This window comes from Hermetia illucens, chromosome 1 (assembly GCF_905115235.1).
Source record: "Hermetia illucens chromosome 1, iHerIll2.2.curated.20191125, whole genome shotgun sequence".
Taxonomy (NCBI): Eukaryota; Metazoa; Arthropoda; class Insecta; order Diptera; family Stratiomyidae; genus Hermetia; species Hermetia illucens.
The window spans coordinates 142,997,985-143,018,934 of NC_051849.1; the positions used below are offsets into that span (position 1 = coordinate 142,997,985).

The 20,950-nt window shown below is 39.7% G+C and overlaps 1 protein-coding gene across 3 annotated transcripts in view; it reads right to left on the reverse strand.

Annotated features, from left to right (window-relative positions):
* The window catches only part of LOC119656512 (hepatocyte growth factor-regulated tyrosine kinase substrate), a 35,099-nt gene that overhangs the window by 2,272 nt on the left and 11,877 nt on the right, over window positions 1–20,950 (reverse strand). Inside the window, exons 1-6 of one of the 3 annotated variants that reach the window (XM_038062861.1) lie at window positions 15,533–15,978; window positions 15,239–15,475; window positions 14,932–15,057; window positions 14,769–14,867; window positions 14,011–14,238; window positions 5,757–5,993 (exon numbers count right to left, since the gene is read on the reverse strand). In XM_038062861.1, coding sequence (XP_037918789.1) covers window positions 5,757–5,993; window positions 14,011–14,238; window positions 14,769–14,867; window positions 14,932–15,057; window positions 15,239–15,475; window positions 15,533–15,550 — 945 coding nt within the window. In that variant the 5' untranslated portion in view covers window positions 15,551–15,978. Of the gene's footprint in view, window positions 1–5,756; window positions 5,994–14,010; window positions 14,239–14,768; window positions 14,868–14,931; window positions 15,058–15,238; window positions 15,476–15,527; window positions 15,979–20,950 lie in introns of those variants that run through there. The other 2 variants (XM_038062869.1, XM_038062852.1) reach the window with 2 other exon arrangements.

Below are 20,950 nucleotides of genomic sequence, written 5' to 3' on the forward strand. Positions count from 1 at the left end.
GCCCCATTCAAAGACAGGTTTCCAATATCGCCACTGTTTTCGCTTGGAATGCACTGGCGAAACCTGGCAGACCATACGACTCGGATACACTGTGTGTATTCGCGAAAATCCCCGCACACACTCCACCATTTTGGATCCGTCGGTGAATAATACTGTGTCACTTTGCACCTTGCAACACGCCGCCTGTCTTTCACTCTGCCTTGGTTGGAAAGTCCACAGCAAAGTTTCTCGGGTTGCGTAGTCCGTGGGGAATGCCAAGATTTCCCGAGGTAATTCGTTTACTATGGCCGTACCATAGGGCTTTACTGTCTAACATCCGAACTTTTTCCAGGTAAGTTCACCCATCGTTGTGAATAGCTATCTACTTCCCCACGAGGCTTGTAGTGTCCGCGGCTTTGGAACATGTACAACATTTCATTCATCTTGCCCAGTGACATTCTGACGAGAGAGTACATCTGCTAATTTGCATCATTTTTCCCCTTTTTCGTACGCTTTATCATCCTTTAGCTTTTCCAATACACTTCTTTTAATTTCCTGAATTCCATCCAAGCATTTACTTATAGTAAAAATTCAATTTTTAAATTGATCAATTTAATTTTCATTTACATAATTATATTTACAAAACACTACCACATTGTGCCTTTCTCCAAAACTATAAAACCCATTTCCAATCAAATATTTAAAATTTTATTATAATATAATAATTTCCTAATATTTCAAAACAAACTTGGACCCTTTGCTTGCACATAAGCTTGCCCAGGCTGTATATTATTGTATGCAATCCCAATGTTTTGTTTCTGGCTAAAGCGAATGGGAAATTGTTGTCGCAATGATTTGGCTTATGAAAATTCAATGTAAATTTTACTATTGATGCCGCGACGTTGAAGTTCAAGATCAGGGTCAAAAGTAACAAAATAGCTTTTGTGTAAACACAAAACCTTATTAAAATCAGTTTACTTGTCGGTCTGCCTGTCTGTCCGTCACACGCATTTTTCTCGGTAGCTGTTATGCACCAAATTTGGTAGGAAGGTGAGATCTGTGAACGCTCACGCATATAGTGAGTTACATCCTTTACGTTGAATTTAAGGGAGGGTCCCTATACATGTGGGGTCATGTGGGGTATCAAATTAAAGTACTCGATTAGTACTTTTCGAACCCGGTCTTGGTTTTGACCTTTGTTGGAAAGGTGGGGAATGAGGGGAGTTGAAAGTGATCATTCTTAGAAACTACTTAACCGAAAAATCTAAAAAAAATCAAGAGGCTACCACTGTATGGTGCCTAGGCTCCGAAGTACCCTCCATACCGATACCTGTTCAAATAAAGTTAACGATAGTACATTAGTAAAATTTTTAGTAATTGGCAGGAAAACCCCCCTTAAGTTCATCCTAGAATCACGAAACAATGTAGCAATGTAACCTAGAGCATAGAGCAAGGTCTCACCATATTTGGTGAAAATTGCACTATTACTAACAGAGTTATAATAGGTCAAAGTTGTCGCTCCTGTACAAATTCAAGACTTTGAATGTCAATATCACTTGAAAGTGGATATTTTCACATAATATATGCATATATTACGTGCTAGATACTAATGGAGCAAATGCACACCCAAATCTCTTTATAAAAGAAATACACAAAACCTTTCGTACCTGAAACGTTTATCTTCCAGACCCACGCATATTATTTTTTGTTATTCATTTTAACAAGTCCGTGTCGTTAGTAATTTATTTCGGGAGAACTTCTGACAACGTCAACGTGTCTTGAATGCTTTACACACAAACGATGTTCTGGAGAAACTACATGCTCCATGCTGCCTACCCTGAGGGCATGAAATAGTTCAATGGACTTTATTATCTTTGCTTAAGCACCTCGACTACACTCATCTACATCTGTTAGCTGTCTCTCACCGAGTCTAAATGGTTTTGGATATACATACGACAAATAGAGTTGGACTGAAGGTAAACAGTAACAAACCCAGGTTCTCAGTCTTACTGATAATCGTCCTCTAAAACGTACATACATAAAAGGTAGAAAATAGGATCTAGGAATCCACCTTGAGGTACCCCTGCTTGGGTACTATTTCACAGTGAGAGCTGGCTTATCGAGAAATCTGAAAAGAATTTTAAAAAATGTTTCAGACAGGAGAGGCTTTATTTTGCATTTTAGCCTTTTCTGCGAAACTCGATCAAAATCGGTAGCTATTTCTAAAACTAGGTCGTTCCCCTCATTTTCAAATATTTTGGATAGGAAGAATAAGAACTGTATTGTCTTTTTGGTACCAAAGTACCTTTTGAAGTTTATCAGTATCGCAGTGCTTTTCAAACAACCGTTTGTCTTCCAGCAGGATGACTACTCCAAGTACACATCCTTCTCGACAAAAGAAAGGTTATTGTACAATGCCTCACGCCGATCCTACGGGGTTCTTTATTCTTTTCACCATCTTTTCGACGGCGTAGTTGGCATCCGCACCGTGATTTAAGTAATCTTGAATATTGTTCTCTTTCCTTTTTCAGTTCTTCTTAGGACTTTGAGGGTTCACGTTCACTAGCTTTTTTTGGCTCTAGGTGCGTAAATTTCTGCCAATAAGATTTTATTTAGAGAGTTATGAATGCGGCCTTTCCGTGGAACAAGTGGGAGATGAGGTTGCCGATTTGCCAGTTTCAGTGCAGTTGTCAAGTCCATTGTCGAAGCCAGTTAATCTTGTGGTTTGTAATTCTAGTTTCTGCTTCGGTCAGTGTAGGTTCATTGTACAGAGTAAAGATGGAGGGGGAATTGTTTAATCATGCGTCAGCCGCAGTTGCTGTTAGGTGTGGAACATTGAACATTGAATTGATTGAATATCAAATAGGGACAAATAACGATACGAAAAACAGACTGTGTTAATGATACATACATACATATTCCACAAAAAAGTGAACAGGAGATATACAAACTGTGTTGTAATTGACAACAAAGTACAGTTTTTCTTATTTATAATAGTAATAGGGGATTGTTTTATTCCGCTTTTGGCTAGACTAGCCATGTCCTCGTGGGTTTTGTGGATGAGGATGGTTGCCGCTGCTGTTGGATAGCTAAGTGGTTAGAGCACAAGGCTGTCGTACGGGAGGTGGCGGTTCAAGTTTCACTGGTGGCAGTAGAATTTGTATCGTGCTTTGACGTCGGTTAACTCAGCTGTGAATGTGTATCTAAGTCAAGTAAGAGTAATAATCTCAGGCGAGCGCAATGCTGTCCACATTGCGTTACGGTCTTGAATGAAGTGCTCTAACACACTTCAAAGCCCTGATCCAAGTGAGATTGTTGCACCGACGATTATTATTGCTGAGTTATCACAATCTTGGCAGATGCCGGATTTTACTTAATACTAGCACTAAGTGCTGGTGGTGGTGGCCGGTTGTAGATTAATTTGGGAATCCGTCGAGAACTCCCCGCCACATTGAGTATGTATACAGAATGGTGTACTTCTGCATGGTTTCAAACAGACTGTGTGAGAGCCCCAGGACATAAAGGAAAGCCATGTGGTATTTGGGTATAATTAATGTGGCTGACAATATTATAGGAACTACATCCACGTACTCGAGACCCCAAATTTATTAGATTTCCCGAGCCAGTGGTTCATGGTTCACCTTCTTCTCCACGTATTTCCGTTCAATATTACTATTTTAAGGGATAGCAACATCAATAATATACGCGGAACGACCCGTGTTGTCATTTAACAGCATGTCAAGCTTGTTGTGTGGAATATGGCGATCAGTTAGAATTTGCCGGTTCCAATATATGCTGTCAGCAGAACTATCAAGTACATATTGCTTGCCGCTCATATCAGTAAACCGGACATGTTGCCAGCCCATGCTTGTATGCAAGGTTTTGATGGATCACGTTACATACAGCATTATGCCTGTTCGTATATTGCATCGGTGCCATAACAGTGCAACCAGAAATGAGATGGTCCAAGGTCTTTAACGCCGAACCACAAATTCTGCACTGGTCGTTCTCCACCCGCTCTTTCATTATAAGCTTTTTATAAGTTCGCGTGGCGACCGAATCTCTCAGAAAAGAGCTCCCCAGCATACAGAGTTTTATACAATTTTTGTTGCAAGGATATATTGCTATTACATCTACAGTGTAATGGTGCAGAATAGATTCGAGGTGGTGCCTATGTTGTGTGACACCGTTGAAACTCCATTGTGCTATCGTTAGTTTGTTCATTATAAGTTAAAAGTCCTAGAATTCCTGTTCACATCATTTGCATCTGCTATATAATTTGCGACAGTTATGGCAGTAGATGTAAGATTACTTATTGGAACTTCTAACTACATCCGCCTAGAGTTTGCAGGGAATTTGATAGTTCCTCGTCACGAGCTACGCGAAAAGTCTTTCTTGGTGCTGAACTGATGGTAAGTTATATGACTTAGGACCAATTTACCTTTCGCTATATTAAGCTTGTTGTCAATTGCTAGTAAGACGTAACACTTTTGTTTTTATTGTATTCCTTCGTCGAATGTTGTCATGGGATGAGGTATTCCTTTTGATGTATTACTTTGGCAGTAATAGTAGGATTTTAACCAAACTTGACAGTATCATGCATATTATATTGTAACCTATATTAGAACTAAATCGTGCGAGTGTAGGATAAGCTTAAGGGAGTTCCCAGTCAATTTCACAAACATATAGAAATATACCATTAAATAATTTTCTTTGAACTAATATCGAAATGGAGGGAATTTTAAAGCATAGATATCGTTACGGACAGCTTAATATTTTTTAACAGATTTTTCCGCTGGGAAATTTATATTTGAAATAATTGAATACTTTCTAACCCCGAACTGATTCCAATTCCAACTTTACCATTATTCGTACCAATAAGTGTAACCGTTCCTAAGGAAAAGCCGGTGATAAAAACACAGATAAACGGACGGACAGACAGACAGTAAACGAACAATATAATAAGGTCTGGTTTTAGACATAACCTTAGAAAGATGTCAAAATTGAGCACGGAAGTCTGCCTGCAAGCACTGAAATATCCCATCAACATTATCTTGCACGATTCTATGCTAGCTAGAAGGCATTTGGAGGTAATTCCCACGCAAGAACTTGAAAAACAAATGGCGAATATGATAATACCTAATCTAGCCGTAAGACTCGACACCCGAGACGTTATCTAGAGGAAGGATCCACAACGGATCACATTCTCAATCGATGTTCCTTCATAAGGTCTTCAAGGGCGCGGCCTTTCGGGTTCCGAGTTTTGCGGCTAGACGCACGTGATTGAGCCGCTATTTTTTTCTATTATTCTCTAGTTTCAACTTCGTGTCTAGTCTCCCCTGGGTTACGGATTTTCTACTCTACTCTATTTCTCCACAATATACTAATATACTTACAAAACGATGCCACCGTATAATTAAAAGAAAGGATAAAAGATTAAAGATAAATTTTAAAAAACGAGTGTCTATTCAGAGGAGTCCCATACTACTACTAAACAAAACATTGGAATCGACAAATAATTCGCCTAGCTAGCCAAGAAAAACATAGAAGTCTGCATTAGTAGTCACCCCAAGTTACGTAATTTCGGAAGAAATAAGAAATGTATTGAAGTATAGACCAGATAGGCGGTAGATTTGAATGTTGAGTGGAGAACAATGTAGAAATTTAAACAATATAGATGAGCTATAATTTCTAGGATAAAGTAACTAACTAGAAAACATATATTTGCTCTCCCATAAAACTGTACAAATACTGGAAACCTACAAACTGTTACTTACCTGTGTCAATTTGTCCTGCAATTGCTCATACCACATGCGTTTATCGTCCATATCTTTGATATAACTTAACAGCCGTGAATGAAGTGAAGTTATATTCATAAACAACGTCTGTACAGAACTATCATTTGAAATATTTCGGCCACGACTCGAATTCGATTTCATACGGTTGACAAAAATCTCCACTTGACTCTTCATGTTATGGGCGAAGTCATCAATCTCAGCGTCCTCTGGAACAGACTAGAAATAAAAATAGATTCAATAAATTTCCTCCATTTTCAAGATAAATTTAAAAAAAATATTTACAAGGAGCAAACCAAAAACAGTTTTTTAAACCGCTCATATATTTAATTACATCTTCATATTACACATTTTGAATTAAAATTTAAATTTCTTTCTTTCTATTGCAACTTCTTTGAGACCGGTCAAAATCACAACCAATGAAGTCTCTAGATACATAAACTTAAAATTCAGAATCCGGAAGTTCGGCGCTCCAGGTATGAACGGTTTTGTTGATTTATTATGTGAAAATATTTTACATGAAATTCATAATGTATGTATGTACTTTGAATATCAACTAATCTTATCTCTTTCATCGGCAAAGCAAAGGTCATGACAATCAATAATGTTAAACTTTCAATTTCAAATCCAACAATAAAATTCGATCATACTAGTCCAACCCTGAGCTCATCAATGGAGAACCTAAGCCTAGACTTAATTGCTCCACATATTCAATTAGGAAAGCTTGTCCGGGGTATCTGCAGCAAGGTGCAAACCGAAGAGACAATGGTCCTCTGACGATCCCAATTCTCCAACCCAAATAGGAGGAAAGAAAGCTCGGCCCAAAGCAGTTAAATCTTCATTTGCAACCAAAGATGAGCTGATGGATGGATCTTGTATACCATCCTCATCCATCAAATTATGATAGTTACCAGGGCGAATAGACATCAAACCTTTCTTTGAGTCGGTAGACGTATACCATAAGTTTCTCTGCTTACCATACTTAGGCTTCCATATGGGCATCGCAATGACGTTGGTGATCAGGAAAGCTCAAAACCGCCACCTGAGTGCTGTTGGACAACAGAACAGGAACTGTGAACTTTCTTTGCCATCGGCCGGAATGAACGGGATACCCTACTTCGGGCTTGGGATCGTCACATTATAAATATCGGCTCTTAAGGCCAGAGTGAAAGGAACCATCTAAAGCATAGATAAGGTGCAATATTTGTTTAATGAATTTGTAGCTTTCTGAAACGCCACTGCTCAAATCCGCCTCCGGCTCAATTGCTGCACGACATTTCATGTTTCGTTATATTAAAAGATCTTCAGACTAACTTGTTAGCGAACTATGCGATGCGGACACCACAATGGTCAAATTATCCATAAAAAGTCAACAGGAAGATGAAGAGATTCTTATATTGGGTTGGGGAAAAAGAAATGTCGTATTTCTGATCGAAATTTGACGCTTTATTTAACATACTTAGAATTATCCGATTTAAGTCAAATATGCGCCGTTTCGTTCACAAACTTGTTGCCATTTAGAAGGCTACTTCATTATCCCCCCCTTATAAAACCCCCCTCCTTATTTGCAAAAAAACTCAGACAGCGAGTTTTCGCAATCCTCTTTTGAGGCCAACTTAGTAGCACCAAGAGCGTTTTGCATGGACCGGAAGCGATGGTAATCACTTGGTGCAAGGTCCGGAGTATACGGTGGGTGCGATAGGACATCCCATCCGAGCTCCCGTAGCTTCTGGCGAGTCATCAAAGATGTGTGAGGCCGAGCGCTGTCCTGGTGGAACACAACACCATCTCTACTGACCAATTCTGGCCGCTTCTGGTCAATCGCCTGCTTCAAACGGTCGAGTTGCTCACAATAGAGGACCGAATTGAGGGTCTGGCCATAGTTGAGCAGCTCATAGTGGATGATTCCCATCCAATCCCACCAAACACACAGCAAAACCTTCCTGGCCGTCAATCCGGGCTTGGCGATGATTTGGGCCGGCCCGCCACGCTTCAACCACGATCTTTTTCGCTTGAGGTGGTCCTACGTAATCCACTTTTCATCACCAGTCACCATCCGCTTCTAAAATGGGTCGAATTCGTTCTGTTTCAGCAGTGCATCGCAGGCGTTGATTCGGTCCAAGAGATTTTTTTGGGTCCTGTGGCTTCCAAACATCCAACTTTTTTGGAATCCAATCTTCTGCAAATGGTTCCAAACGGTTTTATGGTCTTTACCCAGTTCCTGGCCAATCGAGCGAATGCTCACATGCCGGTCTACTTGGATGATTTCGACGATTTTATCGGTTTCTACAACGATTGGCCTAACAGTACGGGGTGTATCTTCGACATCCACTACACCAGAACGAAATCGATCGAACCAACGCTGTGTTGTGCGAATCGTTACAGTATCGGACCCATAAACTTCACAATTTTTTTCGCCCGTCTTCGTTGCATTTTTACCTCTCAGTAAAAAAGTAAAATATGACGAATTTCTTGCTTCGTGGACTCCAGGATTCTGAAACGTACGATCACAACACTGTCAAAGAGACACTTGTAGCACAGATTGTCGTCTTCAAATCGCCGTATAGTATGACCCGATGCGATAAGTACAATACAAGATATATTTAAGTGTCACAATGTATTGACAAAATACGACATTTCTTTTTCCCCAACCCAATATATTCCAAAAATAAGAGGATGCGCCCAAGGAGATCCAGGCTATTGAATATGCAGTTGGGACTGAATCGCAAATCCTCAATTCAGGTAATGAACTCAATGCGGCCAGCCGAAAAGTCATTGACATCACGATGGCGTCTTCCGGTATTGCGACTCTTGTTGAAAAGTAATACTAAGTTTCGTGATGCGCGTGGAACAACGTACAAACGTGACGTACAAACTAGTCTTGAACGCCCAAGTTACGATTCCTTAGAATCGCATCAAATTCGGTGCTCGAATTGAGAAAATAACACAGATCATTACAACCAGAATGAACGATCCAACGAGATTTGTCAACTCAATATGCCAAATCAGAGGAAAACATCTGTTAGAATTATGATTTGGCAGAAATGAGGAACATGAGAAGCGCATCCCTAATTGAGCTCTAAAGTCTGACGTAAGCTGGAATCAGCATAAAGAGGCTCAGAGAAGTTGGCTAAAGGACTATCATAAAAACCCTTTTGCGTAGAAACTAAGTTAAAACGGATCTTTGCCAAAGAACCTGGGTAGCCTACATTTACAGAGCGGGAAGTATACAGGAACCAATAAGGAAACGGCAAACCGTTTGTTTCAGGTGCTCTTCTTAGAGCACCTGAAACCTCATAAATTGGAGTCTTAGCAAGAAAAGTTGCGAATTCTTAGTCACGTTCGAGAGGAGAATCTTGTTAAGGCTTTGGGTCCCCAGCAGAAGAATGGACGACTCCAGAGTCTATATAACAAAGCCAGGCAACTTTTATGCATATTGAATCGGTTGATCTCAACGCAGAATCGAGATATTTAGTTTCTCCCTCCCTAGATGGGAAACCGGTAGTTGCGCCGTTAATTTAAAATCATGACGTCCTGCAGAAGTCTGTACTGGCCTCATTGTTGTGATGAATTATGTTCGATTATGTTAAAAATGTTAAAACTTCTGGAGCAAGAAGTCAATTATACCAACGAGTGTTACGATTAAGACTATAAGCCCACTTGAGGACGTTGGATCCCACCTTCGCAAAACAGTCTTCGAAAGAGTCGCACCAAAGGATTCAATGTTGGTTAGAAAGGAAGGTGAACAAGCTATAGCTACATTGCGATATTTCTGGTAGATTTACGTGATAAAACCAATGAATAGAGATGAAAAAGGATAAATAGTGAAACACTGATTATAAAGTTTCATCTTATAAGAAATTTGAAAGGGTTATATACAGTTACAGTGGGTGATAGGACAACATTTTCTCGATTTTTTTTCGACACGATTAGCAGCATCGATTAATACGTATTTTGGAGTGCTTGGAAAAGTTGTTTTAGGAGAAAAAATCGCAGATCTAGAGCCGTTTTCCAAGAGTGCTTGTTTTTGAGAATGCTTTGCGGTGATGATAGTACGATAACGGTTGACCCGAAATTAGAATTTTAAAAATTTTCGTAAGTATCATCTAGCCGCAGAACGAAGAATTTTCCAAAATGCAGTTTTAAAAAAAATGGCGGCGGCTTTAGCAAAATGTTTATTTTTCCGAAGAGTTAAATTTCCGACTTTTCTTTTTAAAAAAATGAGGGAATTGAAAATCCTGACTAATATTATTATTAAGGTTTTGTGTAAAACAAAACCTTATTAAAATCGATTCAATGTCTGTCTGTCTGTCTGTCACACGCATTTTTCTCCAAAACGACTAAACCGATCCGAACGAAATTGGTTGGTGGACAGATGGGAACTATGAAATCCCACGCATGCAGTGAGTGGTATAAATTTAGGTGGAGTTTAAAGGGGGGCTCCCCATACATCCAAAGGGGGGATTGAAAAAATTTTTTTCACCGGATATAGTTGTGTAGGGTATCAAATGAAAGGTCTCGGTTTGTACTTTCCGAAACTGACATTAGTTTTGGCATAAATTGCAAAGTGCGTGAGTAAGGAGTCAAAATGTACGCACTTGAAGTGAGACAGGACTCATTTTCGGAAACTACCCAACCTAAAAATCCGAAAAAAATTAGGGTGGTGCGCCTAGATGAAATGTAGGCCTCAAAATATGCCCCATTTCGGTATCTGCTCAAATAAACTTACTAAAAGTATATTACTAACTTTTAGAAATTTACTGTAAAACCCCCCTTAAATTCATCCTAGGTCTTCCGAATTTTGTACCAGCATGGGAGACAATGTTTCATATATATGTGCTAAATTTCATGGAAATCAGGCAATTAACGCCAAAGTTATAGCAGTTCAAACTTAGCAATTTCGCCGAGTTTACTGCTTCCAAAGCCATGCAAATCAGATGCTGACGTCATAATTACCCGGAATAATTGACATTCGCGTGGAATATTAAAGTCACATTTATGAAGAATCTATTTATCTGCAGTCCTTTTTAAGGTTTTGTGTAAAACACTTATGTGAAATCTAATCTTCGAGAGATGTCCCATTACGGTATCTGCTCAAAAAATTTACTAATAGTATATTATCAACTTTTAGAAATAGAGTAAAAAACTCCCCTTAAATTCATCCTAAGTGTACTAAATTGCACCGACATAGAGGACAACCTCGTGCATACACATGCCAAGTTTCATGAAAATCCAACTATTAGTGGGAAAGTTATAGCAGTTCAAACTTATCAATTTCGTGCTAATTAACAGCATTCTAAGCCATACAAATAAGATGCTGACGTCATAATTAAAGAGAATAATTGAAATTCCAGTGAAATATTAAAATTCCATTCAAGAAGAATCTAATTCTCCCTAGCCTTTTTTTATATTTGATCTTGGTTAAATTGTTGGCGTTTGCTAATAATATTAAAGTCAAGCGTATGAGGTTGACCATTATCAACACAGGGCTTTCCATCAAATGATTTATTTAAATCGCTTTCTAGAAAATAGAGGGGAATGGAATTTTTAGCTATATTGCACGGAGCTGTCGTGCACTCGTCGCTCCTCACATCTTTTTCTTTTTCTTCAGCCTTCAGTTCACAAGCGGGGTCGGCTCGTGATGATCGGTTTCGTCATTTTATTTTATTAAATGCCTCATCAGGATGTAATGGCGAGACCTTTAAATCCCCATCCAGCGTATCAAGCCACCATTGTTTTGGTCGGCTTTTTGGTTGCGTACGATTGCTTTCGATGTTCTGATCAATACTGGTTGTTGAATTCGGAAACGCCTCTCTTGCAGTTTTTCCATCGATGCAAACCTATATCGATCGCGGATATTCTCAATTTCAGACGTAATCGAAACGTGTCACGCCACCAGTGCAATGCAACATCTTCGTCCCCATTACCGGAAGACGCCGTTCATTGTCCTTTATAGTCGGCCAACACTCAGAACTATACAGAGTGGCAGACGGACGACATTGCAGTAAATTTTAGATTTGAGACGTTCGCCAATACGTCGATCACGAAGAACACCAGTTGTCGAATGCCACTTCATCCAGGTCGCATTAATGCGTGAAACAATTTCATTACGCAGTTCTCCATTGGCTGATAGCGTTGACTCGAGATATTTAAATCGCTGAGTTCTAGCAATGGCAGTAACCTGGCCTTCGAGATACTTAAATCGCTCATTTCTGGCAATGGCAGTAACCTGCCCAGAACTGAACGATTTCAATATCTCGGGTCAATGTTATAAGCCAATGGAGAACTACGCTATGCTCCTCACATAGGGAAACACAAAACCTTTTATACCTGAAGCGTCAAGCTTCCGGTTTCCCGACTTTTTTATATTTGATGTTGGTTTAATTGTTTTCATTCGCTAATAATATTAAACTGAGAGCGTGAAGCGTATGAGGTTGACCATTATCAACACAGGGCTTTCCATCAAATGATTTATTTAAATCGCTTTCTAGAAAATAGAGGGGAATGGAATTTTTAGCTATATTGCACGGAGCTGTCGTGCACTCGTCGCTCCTCACATCTTTTTCTTTTTCTTCAGCCTTCAGTTCACAAGCGGGGTCGGCTCGTGATGATCGGTTTCGTCATTTTATTTTATTAAATGCCTCATCAGGATGTAATGGCGAGACCTTTAAATCCCCATCCAGCGTATCAAGCCACCATTGTTTTGGCCGGCTTTTTGGTTGCTTACCATTGACTTCGATGTTCTGATCAGTACTGGTTGTTGAATTCTCGTTAGCGTGAATTACGTGACCACACCATCGAAAACGCCTCTCTTGCAGTTTTTCCACGATCGATGCAAACCCATATCGATCGCGGATATTCTCATTTCAGACATAATCAAAACGTGTCACGCCACCAGTGCAATGCAACATCTTCGTTCCCATTACCGCAAGACGCCGTTCATTACCCTTTATAGTCGGCCAACACTCAGAACTATAGAGAGTGGCAGACGGACGACATTGCAGTAAATTTTAGATTTGGGACGTGCGCTAATACGTCGATCACAAAGAACACCAGTTGGGGAATGCCACTTCATCCAGGTTGCATTAATGCGTGAAACAATTTTATTATGCAATTTTCCATTGGCTGATAGCGTTGACTCGAGATATTTAAATCGGTCAGTTCTGGCAATGGCAGTAACCTGCCCCGAACTGAACGATTTCAATATCTCGGGTCAATGCTATAAGCCAATGGAGAACTACCTTATGCTCCTCACATAGGGAAACACAAAACCTTTTATACCTGAAGCGTCAAGCTTCCGGTTTCCCGACTTGTTATATATATATAACTTGGCGTTAATTGGACTAGTAGTTCTTAGTGATCATGTCCACCGCCAAGGCACTTTTACAAAAATACGATTCTGAGATATTAGCGTTTATAATTTCAAGTTTGTATTTTATTCAAGCATTGAAAAGTACTAAGTCTGCATCCACTAGATGACCAAACCAAAGGGGGAGCAACTTGCTCCCTCTTTTGTTGGTCCATGGACCACTCGTTTAGGACTAAGCACCCTCAAACCTTAAACAAAGTATTTTCAGCTCTGGCCAGACTTTGGGCCAAAGTATAGGCGAATCTACGCTCAATATAATTTGCAGTCATGTCGGGTTCTACGAATTATATAAAGGAGCATTTCATATCTGCGAGCCGCTTCGGTTACGCTTCTCCAAGGGCAGAGGTGAGACAGCAGCTGACGATTTGTCTCCTCCTTGGTAACGAACCGTAAAACAGTCTTCGCCTTATATTTTTTTCAAATTTGCGTTTTTCATTTAAAAAATTTACTTATTTTTACATTGAGTCGTCAATTCTAAGGTCATATAGTATTCCTCCTGCAGACGCCAAAACATCGATATGATGCTGCTCACAAGCCATTATAGCTTCTCTTGCGGTTGCAACTACAAACAGTATATACGGCGATGAAGGTTCGAAAGTCTATGAACACCTATGCTGGAGCAGCAAGGTAATGCGTTATAAATCGCTATAACTATAACAGATATATTTAATGAGAAGAGAAGAATATCTAGTAAACTTTTTTTTTTCGATGTTCCCGGCCATTACAACGGTATATAAACCCTTAAATACAATGCGTAATCCCCGCCCGTTTAGATAAATGATTTATGATTTCAATTGAACGTAGAACATTCTTTAACATTCAAATATCAGTTTATTAACTAATGATTAATTGAAAATTTGCACTTACCTTAATGGGTAAAGCACTAAAAATTTGCGGCATTGGACTTGGAGCTGAAGGACTTGCAGGAGATTCAGTGGCTGTTGTTTTGCGTTGCTCCCAATAGCTTCGATTGAGGTATTTCGCCAATTCAGGGTCGGATGGTGGATCCTCTAAAGCAATAGGGTTCGATGGGACTTGGACTGTAGGAGATGGTTCTGGACTTGGCGATTTTTGGAAAATACGATAATTTGGTGTCTGGAAAAAGTTAATAAAACTTTATAGAAAGCAAGCAAAAAAATATTCGATAAATATATTAAGAAACTTTAAATATCAATTTTAAATTCAGTCCAAAAGTCTTACATTCCAAATTGGTAGAATGAAAGCGAATATTCTTTCAAAATGGTCAAGTAAAAATATAAGTACTGGCTGAAGTACGATCAATTTATTTATCAAGATAAGCTATCTTCGATTGTTTTACATAAATGTAGATAAGACATTAAACCTAGTAGCACTACTCCACATGCTTGTATCTGAATAACGATTAAATGGCGCCAAAACGTATTTTTTCCCTAAATTTTCTTTATTAGCAAATAATCGATGTGAGAAACTTATCAAGTGCTTTATAAACACTTAGTTCTGGATATAACGAACTATACAAAGAGATATGTAAATATTGTTTACAAATATGAGAAATATAATATGATTGAAAATGAAAGCGGAGTTGATGGATGAACTTTCGCAACCACACAAAATACAGTTAAAAATAAACAATAATAAATGCTTACCGTTTTGGTTTTTTGCTCAGCCTCCGATTGACTGAGAGCCAAGGCAAGTTGTAATTCCTCCTCTTCCTTCAGTTCTTGGTCTGATTTTCGCGGTGGAGTCTATGGAAGGAAAACAAACAAACAATTTCAAAATTTTCCATGTGAAGTATGGCTTTGAATTTACCTGCGATTGCTGAGCCAGCGAACTGTTTAAATATTCAGCGGGCAAATCACTTTCACCGCTGCTACTACGGGATTTCGTTGCCGATGGCTTTTGAAGTTGAGTGTAGCATCCTTCGCAGATTCGAACCTGAACGAAAAAAATAATTAGTTTCAATGATATCGAAACGTCCATAACCTTTACTTGAAATTTATTTATTGAAATGAATGAATGAAATGAAATTCCTCAAATAAAGTAATTAACAAATTTATACCAATAGTTACAATGGTAAAATATATTCAATATATTTTCCAACCCTCAATTTACTTACATCTCTCTCGTAACCGAATTTCGGAAGTGGGCGTTGTTTAGACGAACACTGTCCACAAAATATTTGTCCACAATTACGGCAATGATGTTTGCGAACGGTAAAAGAGAATTCGACCCGGCATCGATGACATACTTTCCCATCCACCCATTCAGGAGCACTATCTGCGGCGAACATAGCATCAGCTTCCTTCAGTTCGGGGAACGAGTGCCCCTTAGCCTTTAGGATGGTCATCGTATCCTGTAATAAAATACTTCATTAAGAATAATGAACAAACAAAATAACACTTAACGGCACTTCATCAGAGGACGACATTCTGCCAGATGATTGTTACCACGAATGGGGAACGAAAATCAATCGCTAATTCAATTACGTTGACCGTGGGCATACTAACGCTATACATTTATGTGTCATCATGTTGAGTGTGAATATGTACACAATATTTAGATTTGATTTGATAGAATTTTCACTGTTTCCATTTTCATGGGAATTCGTTTGGAGTTGGATACGAGAAAGTGAATAGTTTTATGAAAAGGGGACAACAGCCAGAGAAGTGAAGAAAATGCGGATAAAAGTGAAAAACAAGCGAGCATTTGCAAGTTATATGAATACGTGGATACGGTTTTCTTTCTCATATATTGTACGATAATTTTTTATATTTTCCTTCAGAATTAGATATTTTTCAGTTGGAATATTATTATCTACTTTGCACGTAGTAGCTTTGTTAGTATCAGCCAATCTATTGACGATATGTTATCATAAAAAATGAGAGACTTTAAAAATCAATCATGAAAATGTTTGTCAAATCGAGTTTGAATATATGATGATGCAATAAATGAGAAAAAGCAATGAAAAAAAAAATAATTTATATCTTGCAATTATATATATTAAGAGACCACAGATATGGATGACAATGTATAGTAAATACCGATGAAGGTATTTCGAGAAAACTTTCTTTTTTTTGAAGAGCGAACGTTTTTGCACTTGCTGCATATGTGCTGCGTTATAAGCTTCTAAGTAAGCATAGAATTCCGACGGTTTTTAATTCTTCGCTATGTACACCAATCGTGCCAGAAGTGCCACCAATATAGACAACCTATCTCTCAACAAGTAGATGGGATCTTCAACTGTATTCGTTATTAATTCATTGCATTTTTACCCCACTGAGATAGTGACTCTCTCTGACTCTCCTGCGAGGTGAGTATTAAAAGTATTCCTTGCATATCACTAAAGGTGACTAAAAGGAATTTTTGGCTAGCAAGGGAACCACGGACTCGGCGACCGTAACGATAATGGTGGGAGGATTTTGGATTTCTGCAGCTTTCACAGCTTCATTATTGATGGCACATTGTTACGTGTTAGAGCACTTCATTCAAGACCGTAACGGTACACTACAGTACATTACGCTCGCCCGAAATTATTACCCTGATTTGACTCAGGTACTCATTCAAAGCTGAGTCGACTGGTATTCGATACAAATTCCGCTGCCACCAGTGAGATTTGAACCACGACCTTACGTACGACAGCCTTGTGCTCTAACCATTCAACTATGCGGACATACTATAAAATCACTTGGGTTTCAACTGACCAAGAACATACGAGCAATCAGATTAGCCACATTGCGATCGGGAGTAGATTTTCGAATTGTCTTCTGAATTCGTGTAAAAAGAAATACGTTAACATTGACCTCGAAATCATCATCATCAAGGGCGCAATTGTCGATGCCTTATTAAGAAGCTCCAGACATCCCCCATCGCTCAATCTGAGCGTCATGTCTTTTTCCTGAATAATCCTCAAAGGTATGGATTAAGTGACCCGCCTACCGCATTCGAGCCGGATTTTATCCACAACGGACGTGATATCGTTCATAAATTTCGTCGGTATTTATGCTACGAAATGATCCTTCCTTCTGTGGGGAGTCAAAAGTTATTCAGAGAATTCTTCTCTCGAACGCGACTAAGAGTTCATAATATCTCTTGCTAAGAATTCAAGCATCTGAGGAATACATGAAGATTAGCAAGATCACTTTCTTATAAGAGATTTGATCCCACGGGAAGACATTTAGTAAGCTGAAGTAGGCTCTGTTGGCTGCCAAGAACCGTACGGGAATTTTGTCGCCATACCTATTACCGGTTGTGATTTTCAACTCCAAATAGGCAAAATTATAAGCGGCTACAAGGTTGTATACACATCTATTTTGTTCTCTGTGCCGCCTGCTCGATTTGAATGAAGGTAGTTTGTACAACTCTGGTTGTTCTTCCCATAATGTCGATATCGTCCGTATATTGTTAATGTTGAACGATCTCGGGGGTGATCCTGCTGCTATTATCTGGCCTCGCACAGTGGTCAGAGTCAAAATAGGTAGTTTTATCAATTTAGACGGGATACCGAATTTTCTCCTGGCAGTGTACGTTTTACTCTGGACTGTTTCTTCCATGGTTGTTGGGAATAATTGTCCATCGTCTTCAGTTGACGGGACCTCCAACTCGCCAATATTCTGGTGTTCATCAAAATACTCAACCCTTCGCTCCAATATGCCCATACAGTCGGAAATCAGATTTCCTTCATTGTCCCAACAGGATAAGCATCAACGTTTATAAGACTTTATCCTGCTGACTTATTGGTGCGGCTGCTCCCTGTAGTTTTCGAGCTCATAAACCTATTGGTTCTCCCAAGTTTCTTTTTTCTGCTTCTTCGCTCGACGAACTTCGTGATAAGTCTCTGCGCGGGCCCGCGTTCTTTGAGAGTGCAGCATTGCGCTGTATGCAGCATTCTTCTGTAACGTTGCGAACTTATATATATCGTCGAATCAGCCATTTTTTCCAACCGGAGCCAAATATGTTTGTGGTCTTGTCGTAAAAGGCGTACTGCAGAATCGAATTCTTGCTATAAAAACGTTAACCATGCCTCAGACAATAACCTTTGTATTGCATCAGGACACGAATTACTATTTGAATTCAACGCCTCCCAAACGTCCGCTTTCATCAACTTGAACGGTATGTTTCCAACTTTACAGACTGGACATTCAGAGGTTAAGTGAAATTAGGTGGTAGGACTCTAGAGAACACTCCCCCTCCTTTTTGCGGCATTACGTCATTGTACTCCAGGAAGCTTGGTGGAAGTAAGCGTGAACCCGGTACAGGCGGCAAACCTCATTACTTAGGTACCGGATTCAGAGAAAAAATTGACTACGAGATTCCGACCAATAATGAGAAACATTTCAATAGTACAGTGTTACGCACCAACAAATACCTCCGGTTTAGAGACGCCTTCATTGGGAAATTGAACGCAGTCCAGGAGAGGCATCCTGAGCGAAATGGATAATCTGCATGATGTATACAGATAGGCTCTGACAATACCTTGGTTGTAACGATAATGCCAGAAGGTTTGTGGATTTTTGCAGCGTTCCATGCCTCATCATTGGTGGCATCTTGTTTGAATACAAAGCTTGCCATAACCTCAGTTGGGTGATAAAAAGAGGGGGGTTGACTTCGGCCTCGAAAGGGATCATCATCTAATGGACGCTTCTTTTCGCGTGCGTGTTACATCCGAGCCTTCCCTCAGATTTGGAGACCTTCAACCGCCGTTCAACAGTGGGACACGGGCGTTATTCAGGACGTCCCGAAGCGGCATCCAAAATGTAGCTGAATGTGGAAATATGGAAGCTGATCGATAATGAACTTAATGGATAGAAGGTTCAATTGATCGCTGCGTATGGTGGCAAGAGTGACACACAGTTCAGCGTAGTGCGCGCTGTGACAAAAGGGAATTTTATCCCTGTCAAAGAGGCAGAGGCTGCCATAGATAGCAACGATTTCAGAACCGTACACCGCATTACGAGGACACTGGCATGTAGTCGCAAATCGTTCGGTGCTTCTGTGAGGAACGGCGCACAATGTCACGCCTTGCACCCAGGTAAAATTTCAGAAGAATTTCAGGTTGCTCATGTTATTTATTCTAGTTATCGATGACATTTTTCATGCTGCCTTGGCCAGATGATATGGAAGAGTTTAATGGAACATAACACATTTCCTCAAGCACTGCGAATATGCTCAAATGATTCTGTATTTGGAAAGAGAAGCACGTATTAATCTGATTATTGTTTTCTGTTCCTCCGCTCTCCAACCTCTGCCTCTCTCCATACCAACAAAACCAAGATTCTCAGTCTGACGAGTTACCACATACTTCCTATCTGCATTAAAGGCTAGAGTATCCAAGGCGTTGATCAATTTGAATGTCTCGACAGTGTCGCTCTGTCGGCGACGACACCGAACTTGATGTCGCTCGATATATTAACGACGCTAGATCTAGCAATGCAGTTATATTCACACTAACATCAAATTGTACTGTACTAAGCTAATGTTCTTTCTGTGTTATTATACATATTGGAGTACCATGGAAAGTTGCTACCACTGTTACTCAAAAGCTTCAAGCCTTCGTCACGATTTGTTTGCAACGTGACATCAAAGCACGCTAGCCCGATACAACTTCGGACGAAGAACTTCTAGTTACCCGTGGACATATTGACCCACGGGGCAGATACCCGTGGACGTGTTGATCAAAAGGCGGAAGTAGCAGTGGATAGGTCACACATTAGAGAAGGGCGACAACTGCCATCTCAGGGTGGCCAAGGAGTGGGCCACCAAAAACTACGTGGCGTGGAGAAGTGGAGGACGAGTATAAGTTTCTCGGAATATCGCGAAAGCTGATGCAACACGTTGCTACAACTGACAGCAATAGCGCGTAAGTGCTCTCCACATAGGGGTTATGACAACCATATATTGATCCGGTTTAGGATTGAACTTGCTAGGTGGTTTTTGACTTGAATATAATTTATTCGACGTGAATATAAAGAAACACAAATAACGGGGAAATAAAACCTTGTAATGGCTTTAGTACCGCTGCTCCCAGGGCAAAAATGAGGCAGGATTTGATAAATTACTTCTCTCCTATATAAAACCGCGAGTCATCTGTTTTATCGCCAATTTTTCTTCCCATTGCTATTATTTTTCTTGCCCACTGACCACTTCTTAACAGAAATTAATTTTGGTCCTGTTGTGAGCTGTAGCAAATTATAACCATTTTGAAACTTCGCTGAAAATAACACTAAACAACAGTCAGATTCATAAAAAGTTTAATATAGGACATTATATTGAAAGGAATATGTGTATTTTTTTACCACCACTGTATATATGCAGTTTTCGTAGGCGGCTATTGGGGATATATATGTACTGTGCGAGTCAATTATTCAATTCAGACGAAATCATCCGCTTCGTTCAGACATGGAGATATGTGTGGTAGACGCAGACATTTTTCTGGCACAACCATTTGAGAGGACTAGTTCCTAAAGTCACACGTTCCAAAATCTTGCAAAATAAATTAATCATTTCCATTTCAAGTCGCGTCAATCCCGCCGACTTTAGAATCACACTCACATGTTCTTGTTAATCAATTTTTCACGTTTCCCAAAAAAAGACGTTTTTGAACATGTGACTTTTGAAACTAGACCCCCCATTCGTTCTCTGATGTCTGAAACACACATTTAACATACCTCAGCCACGGACATAATCGTTTGCCTGTCTGATGTCTACAAAAAGTGCAGACATTTGCCTTGCTGTTGTCTGTGGCAGCTAGAGCACAAAACATTGGAAGAGTTATTGGGAGAACTGAATCCAGTTTTTGCAATGCCTTCTGATTCTCGGATCCGCATACATC